Genomic DNA, 22050 nt, shown 5'->3' on the forward strand with positions numbered 1-22050 from the left:
TAATTCACCCTCCCGATTATAATCCATGTAAACTGGGCTCCATCCCAATCCTTGTTATTTCCCCCATTCCAATTCTAAATGGGGGCTCTGGTGGCACAGTGGCTAAGCGTTTGGCTGCTAACCAAAAGGTTGACAGTTCGAATCCACCAGCTGTTCCTTGAAAACCCTATGGGGAAGTTCTACTCTGTCCTATAAAGGGCCGCTATAAATCAGAATTGACTAAACAACAACAGGTTTGGTTTGGTTTTTTATAATCCTTTTTCTATTTATTTTTCAGAATTCTATTCCGTTTTTCCAGGATTTTGTCTTTTGTCCAACCTTTTCCGGACTGGTTTCCCACAAATGTTCCTCTCGTCTCTCTTCTCCTAATTTTTTGTCACTCTTTCTTGCACAGTCATGTCCTATATAATAAGGATTGCACTGGAGTGAAGTTCCTAAGGTTTAGCCAGGATTTTAGGGATCAAGAATCTTCTCTTACAGGATTTGGTAACTTTATTTATTTTTCATTCTCCCTTTACAACATTGTCTTTTGCCTTAAAAAGAAAAGAAAAGAAATAAGGAAATCCAAGAAGACAAGCTTTCCCAGACAGGGTTCAACCCCTAAAAATGTTAACTCTTTAAACTTAACTCTGAAACTTAACTCATTGAACAATAGTTTGTTCATGCTGGTATAGGTCTTCATCAGCTAATGGCATTTCACACACACACACACACACACAGGAAATATATATATTTTGTATTGTAGCTAAAATTCATTGTTTTATTCTGTACCATGGACCACATTAAATTCTTTACAATGATTTTATTTCATCTTCCCAATAACCCTGTGAGGAGGCTGCCATTCCCATTTCATAAATGAGGAAACCGAGGAGCAGAATCGCTTCGCCACCAGGGCTCCTTTGAATACCTAAGTAATTTGTCTAAAGTTGGAGTCCTGGTGGCACAGTGGTTAAGAGCTCTGCTGCTAACCAAAAGGCTGGCAGTTCGAATCCATCAGCTGCTCTTTGGAAACCCTATGGGGTGGTTCTACTCTGTCCTACTCTGTGTCAGAATCGACTCAACGACGAGTTTTTTTTTTTATTTTCTTGCTTAGCAAGTCGTTGAATGGCTGTTCTGTGCTAGGTCCCATATCAGAAGGCAAATATGTCTCTTGCCTCTTGGGGCTTATACCCTAGAAGCATGTCGGGGGAGGCATGGGACAGAAAACAAGCAAGTAAGTGAGTATTTAATCACATGTTCTGATATGTACTAAAAAGAAGAACATTGAAAGCTTGGAAAATATGAAGGCAAGAGCGTACTGTTGATGAGGTTGTAATGGAGGCTGTCTTTGGGGAAGGGACATTTCAGGTGAAGCTGAGGGATGCAGAAAATAAGATGGTCATGTAGACTGGGGAAAGCCACAAAGACTCAGAGTGGATAATAACACGTGTGAAGACCCTGAGGACAATAGCTTGGTGTGTTCAAGGAACTATCAAAAGGCTAATATGGTTGGAGTGAGTAAGAGAGAGACTGGGTGAGATGAGACTGAAGATGGAGGCAAGGGCCAGATTAGTTGATGGATTTTATCTGAGGGAAACTACTGGGGAATATCAGGACAGGATTTATGTTCAAGGCAAAGCTGATTGTGCTGGGCACTGCTTTCATCTGGGACACCTTCTCAACTCCCTTCTGAGGGAAGAAAATTCTCTTTGCTTCTGGCTTGGAAGCAGTTGAACAAATAGAAGGATGACCGCATGGTGCAGTAGTTTAGTAAGATAAACCTGGCCTTGATTTCCTGCTCTTCTACTTCATGTTATAACCTTGGCTGAGATTATAATCTCCTTGAGTTTCAGCTCTCTTATATGTCACCAGGGAAAAATAATGACTGCATTGGACAGTGGCTGTGAGGATTAGATGAGGTAGTTTGTGGAAAGTGCCTGACTACTACTTCTCTTCTCCCTTTAACCTTCTCCTTCCCAAAATGACTCCATGAATTCTAAAATGATTCGATTCCCAGTGGTAGATGGGACTTGTATTGTCACAGTTCAAAGCTGCTTTCATATAAAGTAAAATCTGTGAAAACGGAACCTGTGTAAGGCCGAAACTTATCAGAGAAGGAAAACTCAAATATTTTCCATTAACTAGAGAGTGATAGAAAAGTGGTGACTGCAGCCTGTCAAAGGCAGAAAGCTTGTGAGACCCAGGAAGACAAGGCAGTCTCGTCGAGTTCCAGCTCTCACGGGTTTCACTGTATTTATCTCATTTGGGGCCCATAATGACCTGCTAGGAGGGAGCTAGAGAAAATGTTATTAGTATCCCATTTTAAAGCTGAGGAAACTGAGCCCAGAGAACTTGAGTGGCTTTGTCAAGTTCACAAAACTCCTAAGAAGGAACTGGATTCTGAATCTTCTCGTTTCAGATCTGATACTTTTCCATGTGATATCATATTTTTTCCCCTAAATACTAAAATTAGTGGTACTGAAATGTCATCAGTTGTCTCTAACGAGGGCTTTCACACCTATTACTTCACTTGTATCATCCATTCCTTACTCTGACTGAGGGAATGAAGTTTGGATGATGGGAGAGAATAAGATGATTTGGGCAGTGGCTCCCCGGACTGGATGGACCAACAGGGAGAAGACACTCAGGAGTAGAACCCACATTTGAATGTACATATGAGCCCTTTAGGGGTCTTGTTGAAATGTAGGTTCTGACTCTGTAGGTCTGGGAGGAGGTCTGAAATTCTGAATTGCTAATTAACTGCTGTAGGTTGTAGGTTTTACTGATGCTACTGAAGAACGGTGTGCTCACCAGCAGCAATGGTCTAAAAGTTTGGGGTCAGCATTTTAATTTTCCTGCAGCGACCACTACCCCGTTATTTAGGGAAATGGTTTCTGGTTCCTCCCAGGAACTCAACCACACCCAGCCAGATTAGGACCATTTACCTTTCCCTTCAGAAAATGCGAGATCATAGTCACAAATGGAAGACCTCTGGAATCATTCATTGATTTATCTCCTGGGAGATAATTATTCACTATGAATTTAATATTTTAATGATAGAAAAGCCTGTCTGTGATGTAGAATAGTTTTTATTTTAAGGACGAGCCTCTTAGAAGATTTTACATCAACACATATCTGAGGACTGCTGTCTTGGCAAGTTGTTTCGTTCTCAGGGACCTGCCTGGCTTCATGAAAATCGAATCAACAAATATCCTAGAATAAATAACATACATCCTAAGAGAGGGTATCATCCACATTTCATAAGGACTCTGGGTACTAACCGTGTTCAAATGGTTTCTTTAATATGAACTTCTCCCAGGGCTTTGAACTGGCTCATTCTGGTTCAAATCCTGCTGAGAGTTTGCATTTTTACCCCAGGTATACTGAATCAGAATCTACAGTTTAACAAGATCCCCAGGTGATTCTTTTATATACACGTAATAATTTTAACAACATCCCAATTTAAAACAAATTCTTGTTGAAATGTAGATTCTGATTCAGTATATCTGGGGTGGAAATGCAAATTCCCAGCAGAGGTTAGAACTGGAATGAACCGGTTCAGAGCCCTGACTTCACCTAAAAGCTTTGTCACTAACTGCTTGCCAGAATGGGATGGCTGGGAGAGAAAACTCTTCAGAAGAGCATTAGAAATAACACTTTGGAAGAACGATCCAAAGTTAAGGGTTTTGTTTTTTTTTTTAAGTTGTCGCCAAGTCATTTCCGACTCATGGTGACCCCTTGTGCGGTGTCAGAGGAGGGCTGCGCCCCATAGTTCTCAACGGATGCTGTTTCAGAAGTAGGTTACCAGGTCTTCCTTCTGACATGCCTCTGGGTGGACTGACTTCCAACTTTTTCACCGACGCATGATTACCGTTTGTGTAATGCCTTACAGAATGGCCTGGTTAAATCTATAGGATGATGTAATACCAGTCAGCATAAAAGAAACCTCATGGATTTCTGATCAGCGCCTGATCTCTAAAATCTACATAATACTGCAAAAACTCAACTGCAAAAGACACATAACCCAATTAAAAAATGGGCAAAAGATATGAATAGACGCTTCACTAAAGAAGACATTCAGGTAGCTAACAGATATATGAGGAAATGTTCACAATCATTAGCCATCAGAGAAATGCAGATCAAAACTACAATGAGATTTCATCTCACTCCAACAAGGCTGGCATTAATCCAAAAAGCACCAAATAATAAATGTTGGAGAGGCTGTGGAGAGATCGGAACACTTCCACACTGCTGGTGGGAATGTCAAATGGTACAACCACTTTGGAAATCGATGTGATGCTTCCTTAAAAAGCTAGAAATAGAACTACCATACAATCCAGCAATCCCACTCCTTGGAATACACCCTAGAGAAATAAGAGCCTTTACACGTGCAGATATATGCACACCCATGTTTATTGCAGCACTGTTTACAATAGCAAAAAGATGGAAGCAACCAAGGTGCCCATCAATGGATGAATGGATAAATAATGATATATTCACACAATGGAATACTACGCATCGATAAAGAACAGTGAGGAATCTGTGAAACATTTCATAACATGGAGGAACCTGGAAGGCATTATGCTGAGTGAAATTAGTCAGTTGCAAAAAGACAAATATTGTATAAGACCACTATCATAAGAACTTGACAAATAGTTCAAACTGAGAAGAAAACATTCTTTTGTGGTTATGGGGGTGGGGAGGAAGGGTGGGAGACAGGTATTCACTAACTAGATAGTAGATAAGAACTACTTTGTGTGAAGGGAAGGACAGCACACAGTACAGGGGAGGTCAGCACAATTGGGCTAAGCCAAAAGCAAAGAAGTTTCCTGAATGAACTGAATGCTCTGAGGGCCAGCATAGCGGGGGTAGGGGTCTGGGGACCATGGTTTCAGGGGACATCTTAGACAAATGGCATAATAAAATCTATTAACAAAAAAACATTCTGCATCCCACTTTAAAGGGTGGCACCTGGGGTCTTAAACACTAGCAAGCAGCCGTCTTAGATGCATCAATTGGTCTAAACACACCTGGATCAAAGGAGAATGAAGAACACCAAGGACACAAGGTGATTATGAGCCCAAAAGACAGAAAGGGCCACATGAACCAACAACTACATCATCCTGAGACCAAAAGAACTAGATGGTGCCCAGCTACAACAGATGACTGCCCTGACAGGGAACACAACAGAGAACCCCTGAGGGAATAGGAGAGCAGTGGGATGCAGACTCCAAAATTCTCATAAGACCAGACTTAATGGTCTGACGGAGACTGGAGGACCCCAGTGGTCATGCCCCCAGACCTTCTGTTGGCCCAGGACAGAACCATTCCTGAAGCCAACTCTTCAGACATGGATTGGACTGGACAATGGGTTGGGGAGGGATGCTGGTGAGGAGTGAGCTTCTTGGATCAGGTTGTCACTTGAGACTATGTTGGCATCTCCTGCCTGGAGGAGAGATGAGAGGGTGGAGAGGGTTAGAAGCTGGTGAAAAGGACATGAAAAGAGAGGGTGGAGGGAGAAAGTAGGCTGTCTCATTAGAGGGAGAGTAATTGGGAGTGCGTAGCAAGGTGTGTATGGGTTTTTGTGTGAGAGACTGACTTGATTTGTAAACTTTCACTTAAAGCACAATAAAAAGTATATAAAAAAAAAAAAAGAAAGAAACCTCATGGGAATACAGGCAGATTAGACAGAGCCCTGTTCAAAAGAACTTGAGCAATGATTACTTCATAATCAAATATTCAATTAAAATTCTCTATTGAAAAAAAGAATAAGAAAATTAAATATTTGCATAAATCTGGATTTTAAAACACTGGTATGTTTTGAGTGTGTGTATGGGGTTAGCATCTGACCTCCTCTAACTTCACAAGGGGGAAGGAGAATCAAGATCAACACCCCAAGGCTGATTCCTGTGAGGTGAAAGTCAGACCTAACTCCTCTCTCCACCATCTCTACCAATTCTGACACCAACTGTCCCTCCCACAGCACTCTTTACTTCTCTGCTGGGTTCGATAATTCATTGCAATGGCCACACAGAACTCACACACCATGCTCACAGTTATGAGGCTTATTACAAAAGTAACCGTCTACAGTTTAGATTCAGAAACAGGATACAGTTCTTTGATCACGACAGCCTCTTCTCACGTGTGCCTCTGGCAGGTGTCTGTCTGGCCCTCGGCACCTCGGCCCCTCAGCCAACCTCTACCCTGCTCAGGAAAGTGTTACAAAGCTCTTTTAGCTCTGCCGATAAGTGCCCAGAGGCAACCCACTCCATCAGTAAGCTTCAACCCAGAGTTGCTCAGCTGTAGCTCTGCAGGTTAGCAGGCCTAGCTCTCTCTACCAAGTTTCCGGAAGCACCCTACTCAGCCAGCAAGCCTTCTGTCCAAAGATGTTCAGATTTCTTGTTCTGTGGGCCGGGAAGTCCACTGCACTCTCCTGCTGGTCTCCTACCTCTGCTGCTTGTTGTCTTCGGTGTTACAGCTCTCTCTCAGTCTCCTACTTCCAGGAGCTTCTCAATGCAGGGATCCTGGTTCCAAAGGATGCACTTCACTCCTGTCTCTTCTTTCTTGGTGGTGAAGAGATCCTCCCTTCCTACCTCTGGGATTGCTCATTTTAAGCCTAGAGGGATGGGAAAACTGACCAATCCTTTTGTTAGGGTTTCATATGCCTTATTTGCATGGTACCACCTCCACAGGGTGCCATGGGCCTTATTTGCATTATTAGCAAGCTATCCAGTCCCCTGGTGGGCCACAAGTACCTCATTTGCATAGTCTCATCCAGTTATTTGGTGGGAGTTCCATAGACTGTACTAGAAGGGCTATAATTAGTAATTCACTGCACCACAATGTATGTGTCAAAAACTCCCCCAAATTATAGGCATAGATTGTAAAGGATATAAGCTGTTGCTACTATTAGGGTTTCTAATACTGTAATATTTCTATCTGATACTTTTATTATAATGCTGGACTACTTAATGGAAATTTGTTTGGTGGGAATTTGTGCAAATATTGCAGCTCTCAAAACTATCCCTGAACAGCCACCTCCGCCACCTCAGGGCTCATCAGACTATTTCAACTCCTTCTCCAATACTTTGTAAGAAGCTGAAGGAATATAAATAACAAGCAACTGAATTATCCTCTACATTTGACATTTTCATTAGAAGGAAGACAATTTACATGCAAGCTGTTGTACTATTGGGTTTTGATACCGGTAAATATTCAATATGTACAGAACTTTCTAGCACTCCTATATCTTACCACTTTGATACAAGGTATATATTTATATTGAATATACCAAAGTTGTTGACAGTTATTCCTGTTATCTGTGGTACAAAGTGAAAATGTGGCTCAGAACTGAAATCCTTTGGCATCTTTTCTTTTTCCCTGGCTGGATTGAAAAGGCTGGAGAGGTTCTTCAAACGACAAGAAAAAAAGGGTATACGCTCATATTACTGAAGTCAGGCTATAATATATAATATAAAACAGATATGAAAGGAAAGTTATATTTCTCCTATTTTGTTTTGGTCACTCTATCGTTTTGTTTTTATTCCTTTGACTGCCGTTAAATATTTTTCCTCCCATCGGTTATTTCCTCCTTAATTTCCTTTTATATTTCTCTACGTTGAGTCCAGGTGTTTTCCTTAGCTGCCTCAGATTTTGTTGAGAGTAGTTCCAGTGATGTCCAAGGCTGTCCTTCCAAAGATGTCATGGATTGAATTATGTCCCCCCAAAAAGTGTGTATCAATTTATCTGGGCCATGACATTCAGTATTGTGTAGTGTTCCTCCATTTTGTGATGGTAATTTTATGTTAAAGAGTATTAGGTGGATTGGAACACCCTTACAAGGTCACCTTCCTGATTCAATGTAAAGGGAGTTTCCCTGGGGTGTGGCCTGCACCACCTTTTATCTCTCAAGAGATAAAAAAGGAAAAGGAAACAAGTAGAGAGTGGGGGACCTCATACCACCAAGAAAATGCAGGGAGCAGAGTGTGTCCTTGAACTTGAGGTTCCTGTGCTGAGATGCTCCCAGACCAAGGGAAGAGTGATGTATCACAAGGACCTTCCTCCAGAGCCGACAGGGAGAGAAAATCTTCCCTTGGACCAGTGCCCTGAATTTGGACTTCTAGCCTACTGGACTGTGAGAGAATGAACTTCTCTTTGCCAAAGCCATCCACTTGGGATGTTTCTGTTATAGCAGCACTAGATGACTAAGACAAAAGATATAGCTTTGACTCCTTTAAATGTTTAATACCTTACCTGACTTTTGTTCAGAAATTCTTTTATTATTCGTCTTTCGTTCCCCACCCCCCAGGATCTTTGGCACCTTGGTGGACTCCTAATGCTGAGAAGAGGAGTCCTGGTGATGCAGTGCTTAAACCGCTTGCCTGCTAAACAAAAGGTTCATGGTTTGCACTCACCAGCCTCTTCTGAGAAAGATGTGGCAGTCTGCTCCCAAAAAGATTTCAGCCTTGGAAACCCTATGGGGCAGTTCTACTCTGTCCTGTAGGGTTCCTATGAGTTGGAGTCAACTTGATGGCAATGGATTTTGGGGTTTACACTGAGAAAAGACCTATACATTTACAATACTTACCACTTAGTACCAGTGGAGCTCCTGGCTTGTACAAATTGTTAACAAACGTGGCTGCTAACCAAAAAGCTGGAGGTTTGAGTCCAATCAGAGGTGCCTTGAAAGAAAGCCATGCTAATCAACTTGCAAAAAAATCAGCCATTGAAAATCCTATGGAACAGTTCTACACTGACACGCATGGGATTGCCGTGAGTTAGAATCAACTAGATGGCAACTGGCTTTTTTTTGTTTTTCAGTCACCCTCTATTTAGCATCCTGGTCTCTTACGTTTAGAAATTCACATGGGTGACAAAAAAGGGAGAATCTCATCAGGCCCCTTCTCACTTGGCATATCTTAAAAGAAACACTTTGTACATTGAAAATGTGATCTGTGAAGATCTCTCTGCCACCAAGAAAGTGTTAGCTCCTCTTATAGGATCTAGAACAACTGGCCCAGGTGTGGCCCCGTGGAGGTAACGTGAACTTGAGGTTCCCGCAGTATCTGTTGGAGGGATTCAAGGATTCTGCTTTTTAGCCAACGGGCTCCAAAATGCAGTATCAGAAGATACGGTCTGTATTTTGCCCGTTAGCCAAATCTAGCTTAATCCAAGCCAGAAATGTTTTGAGGGAAGCGCTTATTTTATTTAGAATTGTAGCTTTATACCAAAGACATGAAGGCATATTAACTTTTACTTTGGAAAGGCTATTTTTTAAAAAAATTGTGACTTATTCTTGAGCACTAAACTGCAACCAGCAAAGGGCTGCGTGTTTATCAAATGTAATGTGATGCATCTTTTAAAATGCAGCATATCTAAAATTTACAGAGTAAAAATCACTTTTTAAGTTATCTCCACATTCCCATTAATTGTTTTGCAACATAAGAAATGCTTGGAGTCCAAGAATATACAGCCAATTCCAACTCATGGCAGCCGCATGTATGTCAGAGTAGAACTGTGCTCCATATGGCTTTCAAGGGCTTATTTTTCAGAAGTAGATCTCCAGGCCTTTCTTCCAAGATGCCTCTGGGTATACTTAAACTTCCAGTCTTTCCATTAACAGCGAATGTGTTAACCTTTTGCCTGCCTGGGGACACCAAAGTGTGCATAAACCAGTCGCCATTGAGTGGACTTCGACTCATGGGACCCAATGTGTGCTTAGTACAACTGCCCTCCATAGAGTTTTCATGCTTGACCTTTCAGAAGCGGGTTGCCAAGCCTTTCTTCTGAGGTGCCTCTTGGAGGCTTTGAACCACTGAGCTTTCAGTCAGTAGCCAAGAGCTGAAGTATTTGTGCCACCCAGGGACTCCTAGAGTATGCATAAACCCGCTGCCATTGAGTCAATTTCTGACTCACAGAGACCTATAGGACAGAATGGAACTTCACCACAGGGTTTCCAAGGAGCGCCTGGTGGATTTGAACTGCAGATCTCTTGGTTACGAGCTATAGCACTTAACCACAATGCCACCAGGGTTTCCCCTATAGGCATAATGCATCTATAATTTCAGATCGATACTGTGAACTTTAAATTCATGTCTATTGTAAATGGGTAATATTCAAAAGCATCCTCGGTCCAAAATTCATACTTAGAATATAATCAATATAATGACTAAAAAGGACAGAAGAATTTTTGGTTTTATAGTTCAGTGTCTTTTCCCCAAAACTCAAAGGCAAACAGCAGATAGAAAATGAATGTTGTCACCAGTGTAGATCATTCCCCAGGGCCTAAAACAGGTTTTGCAATTATTATCATAAACATCTGTTAGCCTACACTTCTACATGTAACCATTTTATATGACTACAGTAATGATGATTATCAAAAACATTGGGTTGCATGGTTAGCTGGAAGACAGATACCAGAAGTGAAGCTAATAAAATTAAAACAGAAAAAGAAAATTAAGGTAGTTTCAACCAATAAATTCTCTATAAGAAAGAAAAGAAAAGAAAAGAAAAGAGCAACACTTGCCATTCTAGCTCAGTATGTATGCTGAGCTGTGTTTTTATGCTGAAAGTCTTCTGTTTGTGGGAGAACATACCACACTTTGTGATTTGAAGACTGCACTCCTGTGTCTCCCTAAAGCCTTCTTCCCTCATGGCTGGATTATTAAAATTGTCTGCAGACAAACCTCCTGAACTCCTTCACATCAAATTTGGGTACTTTTTCTGTACTCCTGAAACACTTATTTGATTGTTTTACTCTCTTACTGTGTCCAGAATTAAGTAAGCCTAAACGTCTCACTATGGGAGTCAACATCCACCACAAACTGACTTTGTTTTCTTTGTCTGACCTTATCTAAAACTTTCTTCCACTGGAACTTTGTCTTTAGGGCTTATCTTTGACTGTGTTACAAATATCCTAAGATTGTTCTCTTCCTTTGCTCATTGTTCTTCTTTTCCACTAATCCAAATCCCATTTTGCAGGCTGCATTCTCCCAACCCACATCTCTCTCTCCCGTGAGTTCCTCTACGCAATGAATTGATTGAAGTACTGCCTCAGTCGTTTTAGTCTACAACCTTCTATTCTTTTACAGGTTGGTCTTGATAGAAACACGTTCTTCTCTTAGACCGTAAGCCCCTCGAGAACAGCCATGGCTAATTAATCTTGACATTTCCCTTAGTACCGTCTGGAGTACTATTTCCTCCTATTTCCCATCGATTGATATACAACTTTCTGATAACACAAAAGTGACCGTGTGGGATTACGTGAATGTAAGCACAAATTCAAACAAAAGCTAGGTATCAGTGTTGTATATTAAAGGGTAAAACTGAATAATGCAAAACAGTTCCTGGGAATTTGGGATCCTCTGCAACCGATTTCTTCAGTTACCTTAAGGCTTGCCTTAGTAACAGTAATAACGATAAGCTTGCCTTACTACTTTCGGTTAACGCTCATTTGCAAAACCTTCACTAGCGGTCATCTGGGGGGGGTTATAGGTACAGTTTAGATGCAAGATTAATAAGGAAGATAGATAGTGTGTACATACTGTAATGTAACTAGCCATTTTTTTTCTAAGCAAGTTTCTTTTTAAATTCTCCTCAAAGTTACCTTCAGGCAGTGAAATAAGGTACCAGAAAACAGTCTCTTATGAGACCAAATTATTCAGTAGCCCTAAATGAGCCTGTTTAGAGTCTGAAGTGGAAACTAGAGAAAATGATTCGTAAATATCCAGGCCTCCAAACTTTGACTCTTGCCTCAAATTTGTGGCTATTTCAGATAAAAGCAACTTATTTGAGATTATTTCCTTCAGTCTGTATTTTCAAGTACTGAAATAATCTCATACTTTAATGAAACTTAAAAGCGTTACCTTATTTCAGTGTACGTGAGTGTGTGCACGCGTGCCCGCGCGTGTGTGTGTGTGTGTGTGTGTGTGTAAGTAAAATGTCTTCAACTATCAAACACAATTGGGGAGAAAGGGAAGAAGTTGTAATGCTTGGGTTTGTTAAAAAAACACTTGCGTCAAGTTGATTCCTGCTCATGGGGACCACGTGTGTCAGAGGAGAACTGCGCTCCACAGGGTTTTCAATGGCTGGTTTCTCAGAAGCAGGTCACCAGGACTTTCTTCCAAGGTGCTGTGGGGTAGACTTGAACCTCCAACCTTTCAGTTAGCAGCGGAGACTATTAACCATTTGCACCATCCAGGGACTCCTGTGGCTTGTTAGACATTTTGTGATGCCAGCTCTGTAAACCATTTTAAAATAGCTCGCATATTTAAATTCCTTTCTATTTATTTTCTCTCATCCTGGCAGATCTTCATAAACAATGAATGGCATAATTCAGTGAGTGGCAAGAAATTTCCCGTCTTCAATCCAGCAACCGAGGAAAAACTCTGTGATGTAGAAGAAGGGGATAAGGTGAGTTTCCTAGCACTGGTTCCATTTTATGCCAGGTTTCTTTGTCTCTCTCCATCCTGAGGCCCCAGGCTCCACTGCCAGCTTAAGTAGGCATGTCATTTAAAATACGGCTTCTGGGGCTGTCTAAAGAAATTTTCTAAATTGTGCTTGGAGCATAGAGGGCCCTCAGTAGCCATTTAATGGTGATGAGCCTATGTTCTGGGGTGTTCCGTTTGATTCTTTTTGTGCTCATTTTTCTTGCTGGTTTTTTGATTGAAAGAGTATCCAGGTTCACTGTACCAACTGCACAAGAAATGACTAATCATAGATTTCAAAAGAAACCCTTTATTCCTATTAAATTGTTCTTTTTAAGTTGCTAGATGGAACTGAAACCAAAAGTTAATATGGGATTTTAAAAAGAATATATTGCTAAAATTATTTCATTAAAATCATTGAATTCATACTGATCAATACCTTTAAGACTGCATTTGAAATGATTTAAAATAAATAAGAAGTGTTGTCGTTCTCTAGCTAATAATAATAACAAAAACCAACTTCTGTTTAGTAATAGCTAAAAAACAAAACAAAAAAGCTCTAAATACTGTTTTAATTTAATTCTCAAAAAAAAAAAAAAAAATTCTCAAAGCAACCCTAAAAAGAAGATACTATTCTTTACACTTTTTAGGAATGATGAAGAAAAAGCAGAATAGAAGGGTTGCTTACCTCACTCAAGGTGACTGTTAATAAGTAATGAAATCAGCATTCAAATGCTTCCTTCTGACACCAGAGCCTGTGACTATCAGGGCTACTGGCTTACCTTGTGATTACTGTAGAAATAAGGTCATATTAAATGACCTCTGGGGAAAGGCAAGTAAAAGTCTACAGAAATTTTATCTGAAACATACCTTAAAAGTGTACGTGTTCCTAAATCTAACTTAATATATTTTTTCTAGCTTTTAGTTATCCAGATGTTACCAAGCATCAAGTCACCATAACATAAAATACGGTCAGGTCAATTTCTTTTTTTGTGTGTGAAAAGACCATTGGAAGATGAAGTCAGCAAAGCCTAAGGATCATACCATTCATTACACTATGTTTTAATTTGTTGTAGCAGTCACATGTTCTGGGCCTGTCTCTATTGTTTTCACTACTGTCCCCCCAATAATGAAACTACTAATTTTAATGCGAGGAGCCCTGGGGTGGCCCAAACAGTTAAGTGCTTGGCTGCTAACTGAAAGGTTGATGGCTCCAACCCATCCAGCGGCTCCCAGAAAGAAAGTCCTAGTCATCTGATTTGGGAAGATTCCAGCCTTGAAAACCCTGCGGGGCGGTTCTACTCTGTCACCTGGGGTTGCTATGAGTCCACGCACCTAACAACAACAATCTTCATGCATTAAGCCATACAGACCTATTCCGTGATAGCAATAGACCAAAGGAGCTCTTCTGGGTTTGGGGAAGGCCACCAGATTCATGGTGCAGTATGATCAGAATGAAGTAAGACTGATTTCTGAGGGGGCAGGAGTGCAGAGTTCAGCCGCAAGAGTCAACAGATGGAGAAACAGAAACAAAATAGAATTGAGTCAAGTGTCACTTGCTTACAGACTTCATTTTTTGTATATACCAAAGAGTTCATCAGGGCATAAATTCTTCAAGGGTTTCTCACTACTTTCAGAAAAAAATCCATGTGCAGTGTTCCTTATAATATTATTCAACCCTTGTCCCATCCACACCCCGCTAATCTGAGGTCCAGCTGCACCCTGTCCAGTGCTGTCCCCCAAACATTACATGCTGGTCATCACCTCTCTGCTGGGTGCCCTGCACGGTCCTCAAGGCCTAGTTCATATCATCATCTGTAGTAAGAAAACAGAGGTCCCACATTTTTACTTACCCCCTTTCAGTTTCTGTCCCTTTTCGTGTAAAATGAGGACATAGGAAAACTTTGGGAAGTAAATAAAAAATATGCAGAAGTCTTTAACAGTGCTGAGCACGTAAGAAAGCCTCAATCATTACCAGGTCTTACGTTTCTAAAGCCATCTTTAATATTCCCAGTTAGAATTGTTCTGCTTTGTAACATTATACAACATGTCGTTGGCCTCTATTATAACCCTTGTATTTCATAGCTATTGGCTAATTTGACTGAGGCAGTATGCTTTGTATGGCGATCAACACTAAAAACAGTTGTCATCAACCCCGACTCATGTCAACCCCACGAGTGTCAGGGCAGAACTGTGCGCCAAAGAATTTTCGATGGCTTATTTTTCAGAAGTACATGGCTGAACCTTTCTTCTGAGGTGCTTCTGGGTAGACTGGAACCTCCAACGTTTTGGTTAGCAGCTGAGCATATTAATCATTTGCACCACCCAGAGATCAACACTACACCTCACATTTATGTCCTCAGTACTTGGTGCACTATAGATTCTGAATCAATGTAACATTCTTCTCCACCAAGCTTTGAATTTCCATACACCCCACACACTTGGGAAGACACTTCGGAATCCAGTACAAAACTTACTATTAACTAAGGCAGTGACTGTCAAAATTTAGCTTGCATCAGAACCTCTTAGAAAGCTTGTTAAAACACAGTTCACTGTACTCCACCCTCAGAGTTCGTTTTAATAATTGTTGAGTGGGACCCCAAATTTTCACTTCTAACAAATTCTCAAGCGATGCAGATGTTTCTGGGTGGGAGGGGACTATACTTTGAGAACCAGTGAACTGAAATATTGACCCATACGTTGAATCTCTTCTCAAGTGTTAGCATTTCTTAAGGTTTATGGACTTTAACGAGGAAGGAAGTTGATGCCCAGAAAGTGTTATGGCAGTAACTCTGCACCTCTATAAAATGTTCTAAGCCCAAACTTGGCCAGAAAAATATTGTTCATTCCTGGCAAAATGACATAGGAAACACAGAAACTTGTGTCCTACAAGCCTTTCCCAAAAATAAGAAAAAATAAATAAATAAACCAAACCTGTTGCCATCGAGTTGATTCTGACTCACGGCGACCCTACAGGACAGAGTAGAACTGCCCCATAGGGTTTCCAAGGATCGCCGGGTGGATTCAAACTGCCAACCTTTTGGTTAGCAGCCATAGCTCTTAACCAGGGTTTACACCAAGAATAAGAGGAACATTTATTCTTCACATTCAACCTTTTATCAGGGACTTCTAGAGATCCACACATTACATGAGCTCAAATGTCCCTCTAGTTGCTTGAGTGGCTCTGGCAAGCCTGGGAAATATGTGGGAAGCTTTAATAAAGGGGAAGGTGAGGAAGACCCTGACAGGTGTCTGCTCTTTCCACTCAGGAGGGAGCCTGTGGATCTGTTTTCAGTTTGCAATTCAAAGAAAAAATATTCTTAATGTTTGAACTCAGGGGTCTTGAGCATCTAGCTCTGCCACTGGCTTCGGGGATTAGTTTCATCAGTGAAAGGACTCTGAGCCTGGAGTTCCAGATGAAATCATGGAAGGTAGCACGAGGACATCGTTGACACTTAGGGGATCTGCCTCCTTACTCAAGGGCAGCAAGGAAAAGCTGATGATTGTACCCGCAGCTTCGAAATGTTTGTCATTTATTTGCTCTATGCTTATTGACAAATTATTCCTGCTCAGAAAAGAGCAGGGCTGTCTGCCCAAATGTAAATTAAGCACACTTATTTACATATCGTAAAGCTACGGTTGGCAGGATATTTGATCACTGGGATTAAATTGCTCACTGTATAAACTGCCCATGGAAAGCCACAGTGTGCTTAACATTCAGCACTCCTGTTGCAGCCCGTTCCTTTTGGAGTGATCTACTAACTGTTCTTTTCAAATAATCATTGCTGTTCTCACAGTTTTGCCGACAAATGTGCAGTAACCTCCAACAACGCTGCTCAGTGAAAGGTACAAATCTTGTAAATTACATGGTCACAGTAAACCTGATATTCTAGAATTCATGCTTTAGAGAATGAGCCAAGAGGGTTTAGGGATTTAATTTAGGAGTAGAATGGTGCGAACAATGGGCTGTATACAGCCTTTCAGTGGTATTAGAAAGAAAGGAGGAGGGGCAAGAACAAATGGAGGTTACAAAGCAAAGCCCAGATGTGGGTGGGAACTGTTTTCTTTTCGCTTCAGTGATTCTTTTAGGCTATATTGACTAATCTAAACTGCTTTTAATACTAAAGCATGACCTAGCAAATGATGGTTGGGATTAAAAGCAAGAGTCCATTTAAGTTAAGTGCCTATGACAGGTGTAAAACTAAAACTGGTCTGATAGCTACTGTCTCCATTTCTGAATGAATTTAATATGGAAGTGTAAAATCTAGGAGTAACTGAATAGTTAAGTAAGTGGTACTTTCTTCGCTATGCTTCAAAGGCATTGGGTGTTTCATCATCGTTTGAATTGTCTTCATACATTCCAGCTTGTGGTTCCTTACTTAAAAAAAAAAAAGTTTTAAACATTATAAGGCAAAAGTGTTATTGATGATGGAAAATCTGAGTTAATGTACCTGATTGTTTTCTGGTTAATTCACAAATTGTTATCCCTGGAAATACCAGACCTGAAATAAAAATGTTAGTTCTAGAATAAAAAAAAAAAAAAACCCTTATACCTAATAATTTTGATTAATATAAAAACTCTTTGTCATATAATGGAATATATTAAAATAAAATTTGCTATATAAATATCAATATGATTTATATCACCTTTATTATAATCATATAAAGTCAATGAGTTTATAAGATAGTAAACAAAATTATTAAGTGTTTATTACCTGCCATTTTTAGGCCCAGAACAGTGAGAAATATTATAGCTTATAACAGAGACAGCAGTAAATACTCCCTGCAAAGAAGATCATTATTAGGAAACAACCTTGCACAGCTGTAAGAGCTGGATTTTGGGATCAGATATAGGATCACACCCTGACTCTACCATCTGCTCGCTCAGACATTCAATATCAATGAGCCACAGTTTATTCACCACGAAATAAGATCCATAGTACTTAACTATAGTGGTAACTTTGGGACTTGATGAGCTAATAGCTGTAAAGAGCTTAGCTTAGTGGCTGGAGCTTAGTAGACCCTTAACTAGTAGCTATTATCAAGCTGGATTAGTTTGGAAAGAGTTTAGGTAGATTGTAATATTTGAGGTGGGTCTTGAACAATGTGTAGGATTTTGAAAGGAAAGCGGTACACTGGGAGAGACTTCTAGGGAAGGAGAATTATGGGAACATAAACCGAAAACCAAACCCACTGGCATCGAGTCAATTCCAACTCATAGCAACCCTATAGAACAGAGTAGAACTGCTCCATAGAGTTTCCAAGGAGTGCCTGGCAGATTCGAACTGCTGACCTTTTGGTTAGCAGCAGTCGCACTTAACCACTACGCCACCAGGGTTGCCCATGGGAACATACGGGAGAATAAGCTTTGGTAGGTGAGGTGGGGCCCAGACACCTTGAAGTTTGCCTGGAATTCTTGGTGTCCCAATCTCCAAAGAGTAGTGGTGAGAGAGCAAGGGCTCTACACAAACTCAGTTCTGCCACGTTTACCTATTGACCTTGGGCAAATCTCTTCTCTCCCTTGCTTCAGTTTCTTCATCTGTAAAATGAGGAGCATATTATCTCATAAAACTATTGAGAATTAAATGAGTTGATGTATACAGAGTTATTACAACATTATTGGACACATAGTAAGCACTCCACTGATAGCAGCTATTAAAAATAATTATTTGTTCTAGGAAATCAACCGCAGCCTGCATTCATGGGCTCATCATTCTATAGATAAGGCATTGGGCTTAATTTCAACATACCGACTGTGTAAATGTGCTAGACTTTGGCCTAATGAAGATACAGTGACCACTTACAAGATGCTCCAGTCTATTTTATAGGGTCGTTGCCATTGGATTTGCTGATACGTTTAGCCTACTGAATTGAATTATCATTTTTCTTCCAGGCAGATGTTGACAAAGCAGTGAAGGCTGCAAGACAAGCTTTTCAGATTGGCTCTCCATGGCGTACTATGGATGCTTCCGAAAGGGGACGGTTGCTATGCAGGTTGGCTGATTTAATTGAAAGGGATCGTCTGCTGTTGGCAGTGAGTATTAGCCATGTTGGACAGATAGTAAGAGCTTTAGAAAACATTTACTGTTTGAATTGGAAAGTCATTAGGTTTTTGTGGTTACTGTGTGTGCTGTACAAACAAAATATAAAACATTTCAACTTCTAGATTTTATACAGAAACGGTAATATTGAGCTTATTCTCAAATAATAATCTGTACTCTAGGATGATGTAGTTTCTGCCTCCATAATAGATTGCACAGTCCAAACTCTGCAAACACTGAGTTAAACCAAATTTCACAGGTGTCTTTCCTTTACTCTAGAACTTGTCAGAGCCTTTAACAAAGTCATGTGCTGTGTGAAACGCTTAGACTGATACCCTGGGTTCCTCAGACTTGCTTGATCACTGACCTCTTTTAGTGGAAAACCTCCTGGGGTTTGTTAAGACTTCCCAGAATAGTTTTCTAAAATAAATCTTATTTCTCCCTAGTCTATCCCACTAAGACAGTTAATACTGACTACTTTTTCCCTTCCGAAAATGTATCTGTTCATTTGATTAACTTAGGATCTTTTTACAGGTAGAAAAAAGGCAAAGAATAAGTTAAAAAGTCTGATTATTTATGTGCTTTTAAAAGTTATGTTTTTGTATATACTCCTCTTAAAAATATATATTTTACCAGATAGATGAGTCAGCATTTAATATGGGAGGTGTGTGCTTCCTTGTTTTCTTTTTCTCAGTTGTGTGTTATAGGGAAATCAACTGAACTACAAACCAATACTAAGATCCAGTTTCATAATAAATGTTTATTATCTTTAGAATCTTAAACAGGCAGTAAAGAAGAGGCCTACAATCTTTTTTAATCAGCAGTAAAAGCAAACAAACAAAATAAACCCATTGCCATCAAGTCAATTCCGAATCCTAGTGACCCTATAGGGCAGAGTAGAACTGCCCCATAGGGTTTCCAAGGAGTGCCTGGTGGATTTGAACTGCCAACCTTTTGGTTAACAGCCAAACTCTTAACCACTAAAATACCATCTCCTACACAAGGATTTAGCATAATTCAAAGTATGCAAAAATACAGAGCCAGAAACTGTGTGCAATAAAACTACATTAACCAAAATGTCCTGCAGGAAGAAAGCAGGATTTACTAAAACTTGGCTTCTCTCATTTATCTAATCTATGGATAACAGAGTGTTGAATGCCTCTGTCAGCAGAAGTTTCTCAGGGAAAAAATAGCAGACATACAGAAATCATGTTTGATTTAATTTTGAGATGATAGTATAATCCAAAGACAGAAGATGGTATAACAGAACATGTCACTCCCTCAGCTGCAGATTCCTGCCAGGTAACCACCCCAGCAGAATATTAGGTCTCAAAGAGCTCTTTAAAGTTCTGCTGAATAAAAGAAGGAAAAGAGAAGACAGGATATTCTATAATGTTTAGTGCACCAGACTAGAAAAGGTTCAACTTACAGCTTGGCCACTCAAATGATAATTATGACAATAGCAAAATTGAGAGTATCACGGTTAAAAGAAAAAAAAAAAGTCTAATTTTGTGAAGAAAATTCTGTGTATGTAACAATTTGAATAATCATAAAAATAACCACATTTGAAACATTTCAATTCATCTTAATTCATTTCTAATTTATAATCTAAACACTATGGCTCTTATTCTAGACTGGAGCATTCAGGGATGAAAGGTCTAGGTGTTACTCAAGTTTGTGTGACTAGACTGGTTATATCCAGATAGAAAGCAAAAATTAAAAAATAATTATTGAAGCATCATTAATAGTCACTGGCACTAAATTGTCACCCTCAGTTGGATTATACAATAAGTAAAACCCTGTTGGAACTCAGATCTGCCTAAGGAGACTTGTCCATAGTTTGTACAACAGACTTTTCCACATCTTTAAGTTTTGTTTCATTTTGCACAGTTCATTTTTAAGTGCATTTCTTTCTTCTCGCATTTTTACTATGAGCGTCAAGGAGAAAGCACGTGGCAATATTTAGATTTTGCTTAGAAATATCATCAGCCAAAACCACTTCCACATTTTTGGCATCTGTTAGAGCAGCACCCCACTTCCAGTACCAAATTCCTTCTTAGTTATCTAGTGCTGCTAAAACTGACATACCACAAGTGGACGGCTTTAAAAGACAGAAATTTATTCTTTCATAGTGTAGGAGCCTAGTAGTCCCAATTCAGGACACCAACTCTAGGGGAAGGCTTTCTCTCTGTCTCAGCTCTGGGAGAAGGTTCTTGTCTGCTTTCAACATCTGTGTGCTCAGCATTCCTTGGAGATCTCCATGTGTCTTGGCTTCAATCTTCCTCTGGGTCTAGTAGGTTCTCAGTTTAGGGACCCCAGGTCCAGAGGATATGCTCCACTCTCAGCTCTTCTTTCTCAGTGGTAATGATGTTCCACACCTCTCACTCGTTTCTCACTGGGCAGCTGAAAGGTAGGTGGTTTAAACACACCAGCAGCTCTGTGGGAGAAAGTCTGCTTCTGTCCTATAGGGTTGCTATGAGTTGGAATCAACTCAATGGCAAGAGGTTAAGATAAAAGATGTGATTCAAGCAAGGGCATGACTTAAGTAAGGGTGTGATTTGAGTCAGAAACCCTGGTGGTGCAGTGATTAAGTGCTACGGCTGCTAACCAAAAGGTCAGCAGTTCGAATCCACCAGGCGCTCCTTGGAAACTCTATGGGGCAGTTCTGCTCTGTCTTATAGGGTCGCTATGAGTCAGAATCACTTGACGGCAATGGGTTACAGGTAATTTGAGTATACCCTCTTGTAAGGCTGTGACTCAAGATATACCCCACACTTATCTTGCCTCACTAACATATAGAGGCTAGGATTTATAACACATCAGAAAATGGGGGATAATTATATCAGATGACAAAATGGAGGACAACCACACGATACTGGGAATCATGGCCTAGCCAAGTTGACACATGTTTGGGGGACACAATTCAATCTATAACAGTTGGTTTTCTGGAGCACACTCATAATATGATAGGAGGACCACTATGGTTTAGAAACCAGAATCCAATTACTATTTCTGCCTGGATCTTGCAACAAGACCTTAAGCAAGTTATTTTAACTATTTTTTTTTTTTTATTTCTTCTCTTTTTAAATGAGATTAGACAAGATAAGGTGACTTATTTATTCCATACCCAAATTTCTGTTAAAGGAAAAGCCAAACCCATTGCCATCAAGTTGATTCTGACTTAAAGCGACTCTATAGGACAGAGTAGAAATGGTTTCCAAGGTTGTAGTCTTTACAGAAGCAGACTGCCACACCTTTTTCCAGTGGAGCAGCTGATGGGTTGCAACTACTGATCTTTCAGTTAGCAACCAGGCGCTTTTACCACTGTGCTACCAGGGCTCCTACCAAAATTCTATAACACATAATTATTCAAAATATTGGCAATACATATATTCACAAGGAGCCATAGTGGTGCAACAGTTAAAGCACTCAGCTGCTAACAGAATGTTTGGTGGTGGGAACCCATCAGGTGCTCCAGGGAAGGAAGATGTGGCGCTCTGCTTCAATAAAGATTACAGCCTTGGAAACCCTATGGGGTGGTTCTACTCTCTGTTGTAGTTTCGCTATGAGTTGGAATTGACTTGATAACAATGGGTTTGGTCTTG

At 40.3% G+C, this 22050-nt stretch overlaps 1 protein-coding gene across 2 annotated transcripts in view; it reads left to right on the forward strand.

The window, feature by feature from the left end:
• LOC126083321 (aldehyde dehydrogenase 1A1-like) overlaps positions 1–22050 on the forward strand; it is a 276725-nt gene that overhangs the window by 215782 nt on the left and 38893 nt on the right. The window contains exons 3-4 of one of the 2 annotated variants that reach the window (XM_049896933.1): positions 12286–12390; positions 18298–18438. In XM_049896933.1, coding sequence (XP_049752890.1) covers positions 12286–12390; positions 18298–18438 — 246 coding nt within the window. The remainder of the gene's footprint in view (positions 1–12285; positions 12391–18297; positions 18439–22050) is intronic. The other variant, XM_049896935.1, reaches the window with a different exon arrangement.

This window comes from Elephas maximus, chromosome 9 (genome assembly GCF_024166365.1).
Source record: "Elephas maximus indicus isolate mEleMax1 chromosome 9, mEleMax1 primary haplotype, whole genome shotgun sequence".
Classification (NCBI taxonomy): domain Eukaryota; kingdom Metazoa; phylum Chordata; class Mammalia; order Proboscidea; family Elephantidae; genus Elephas; species Elephas maximus.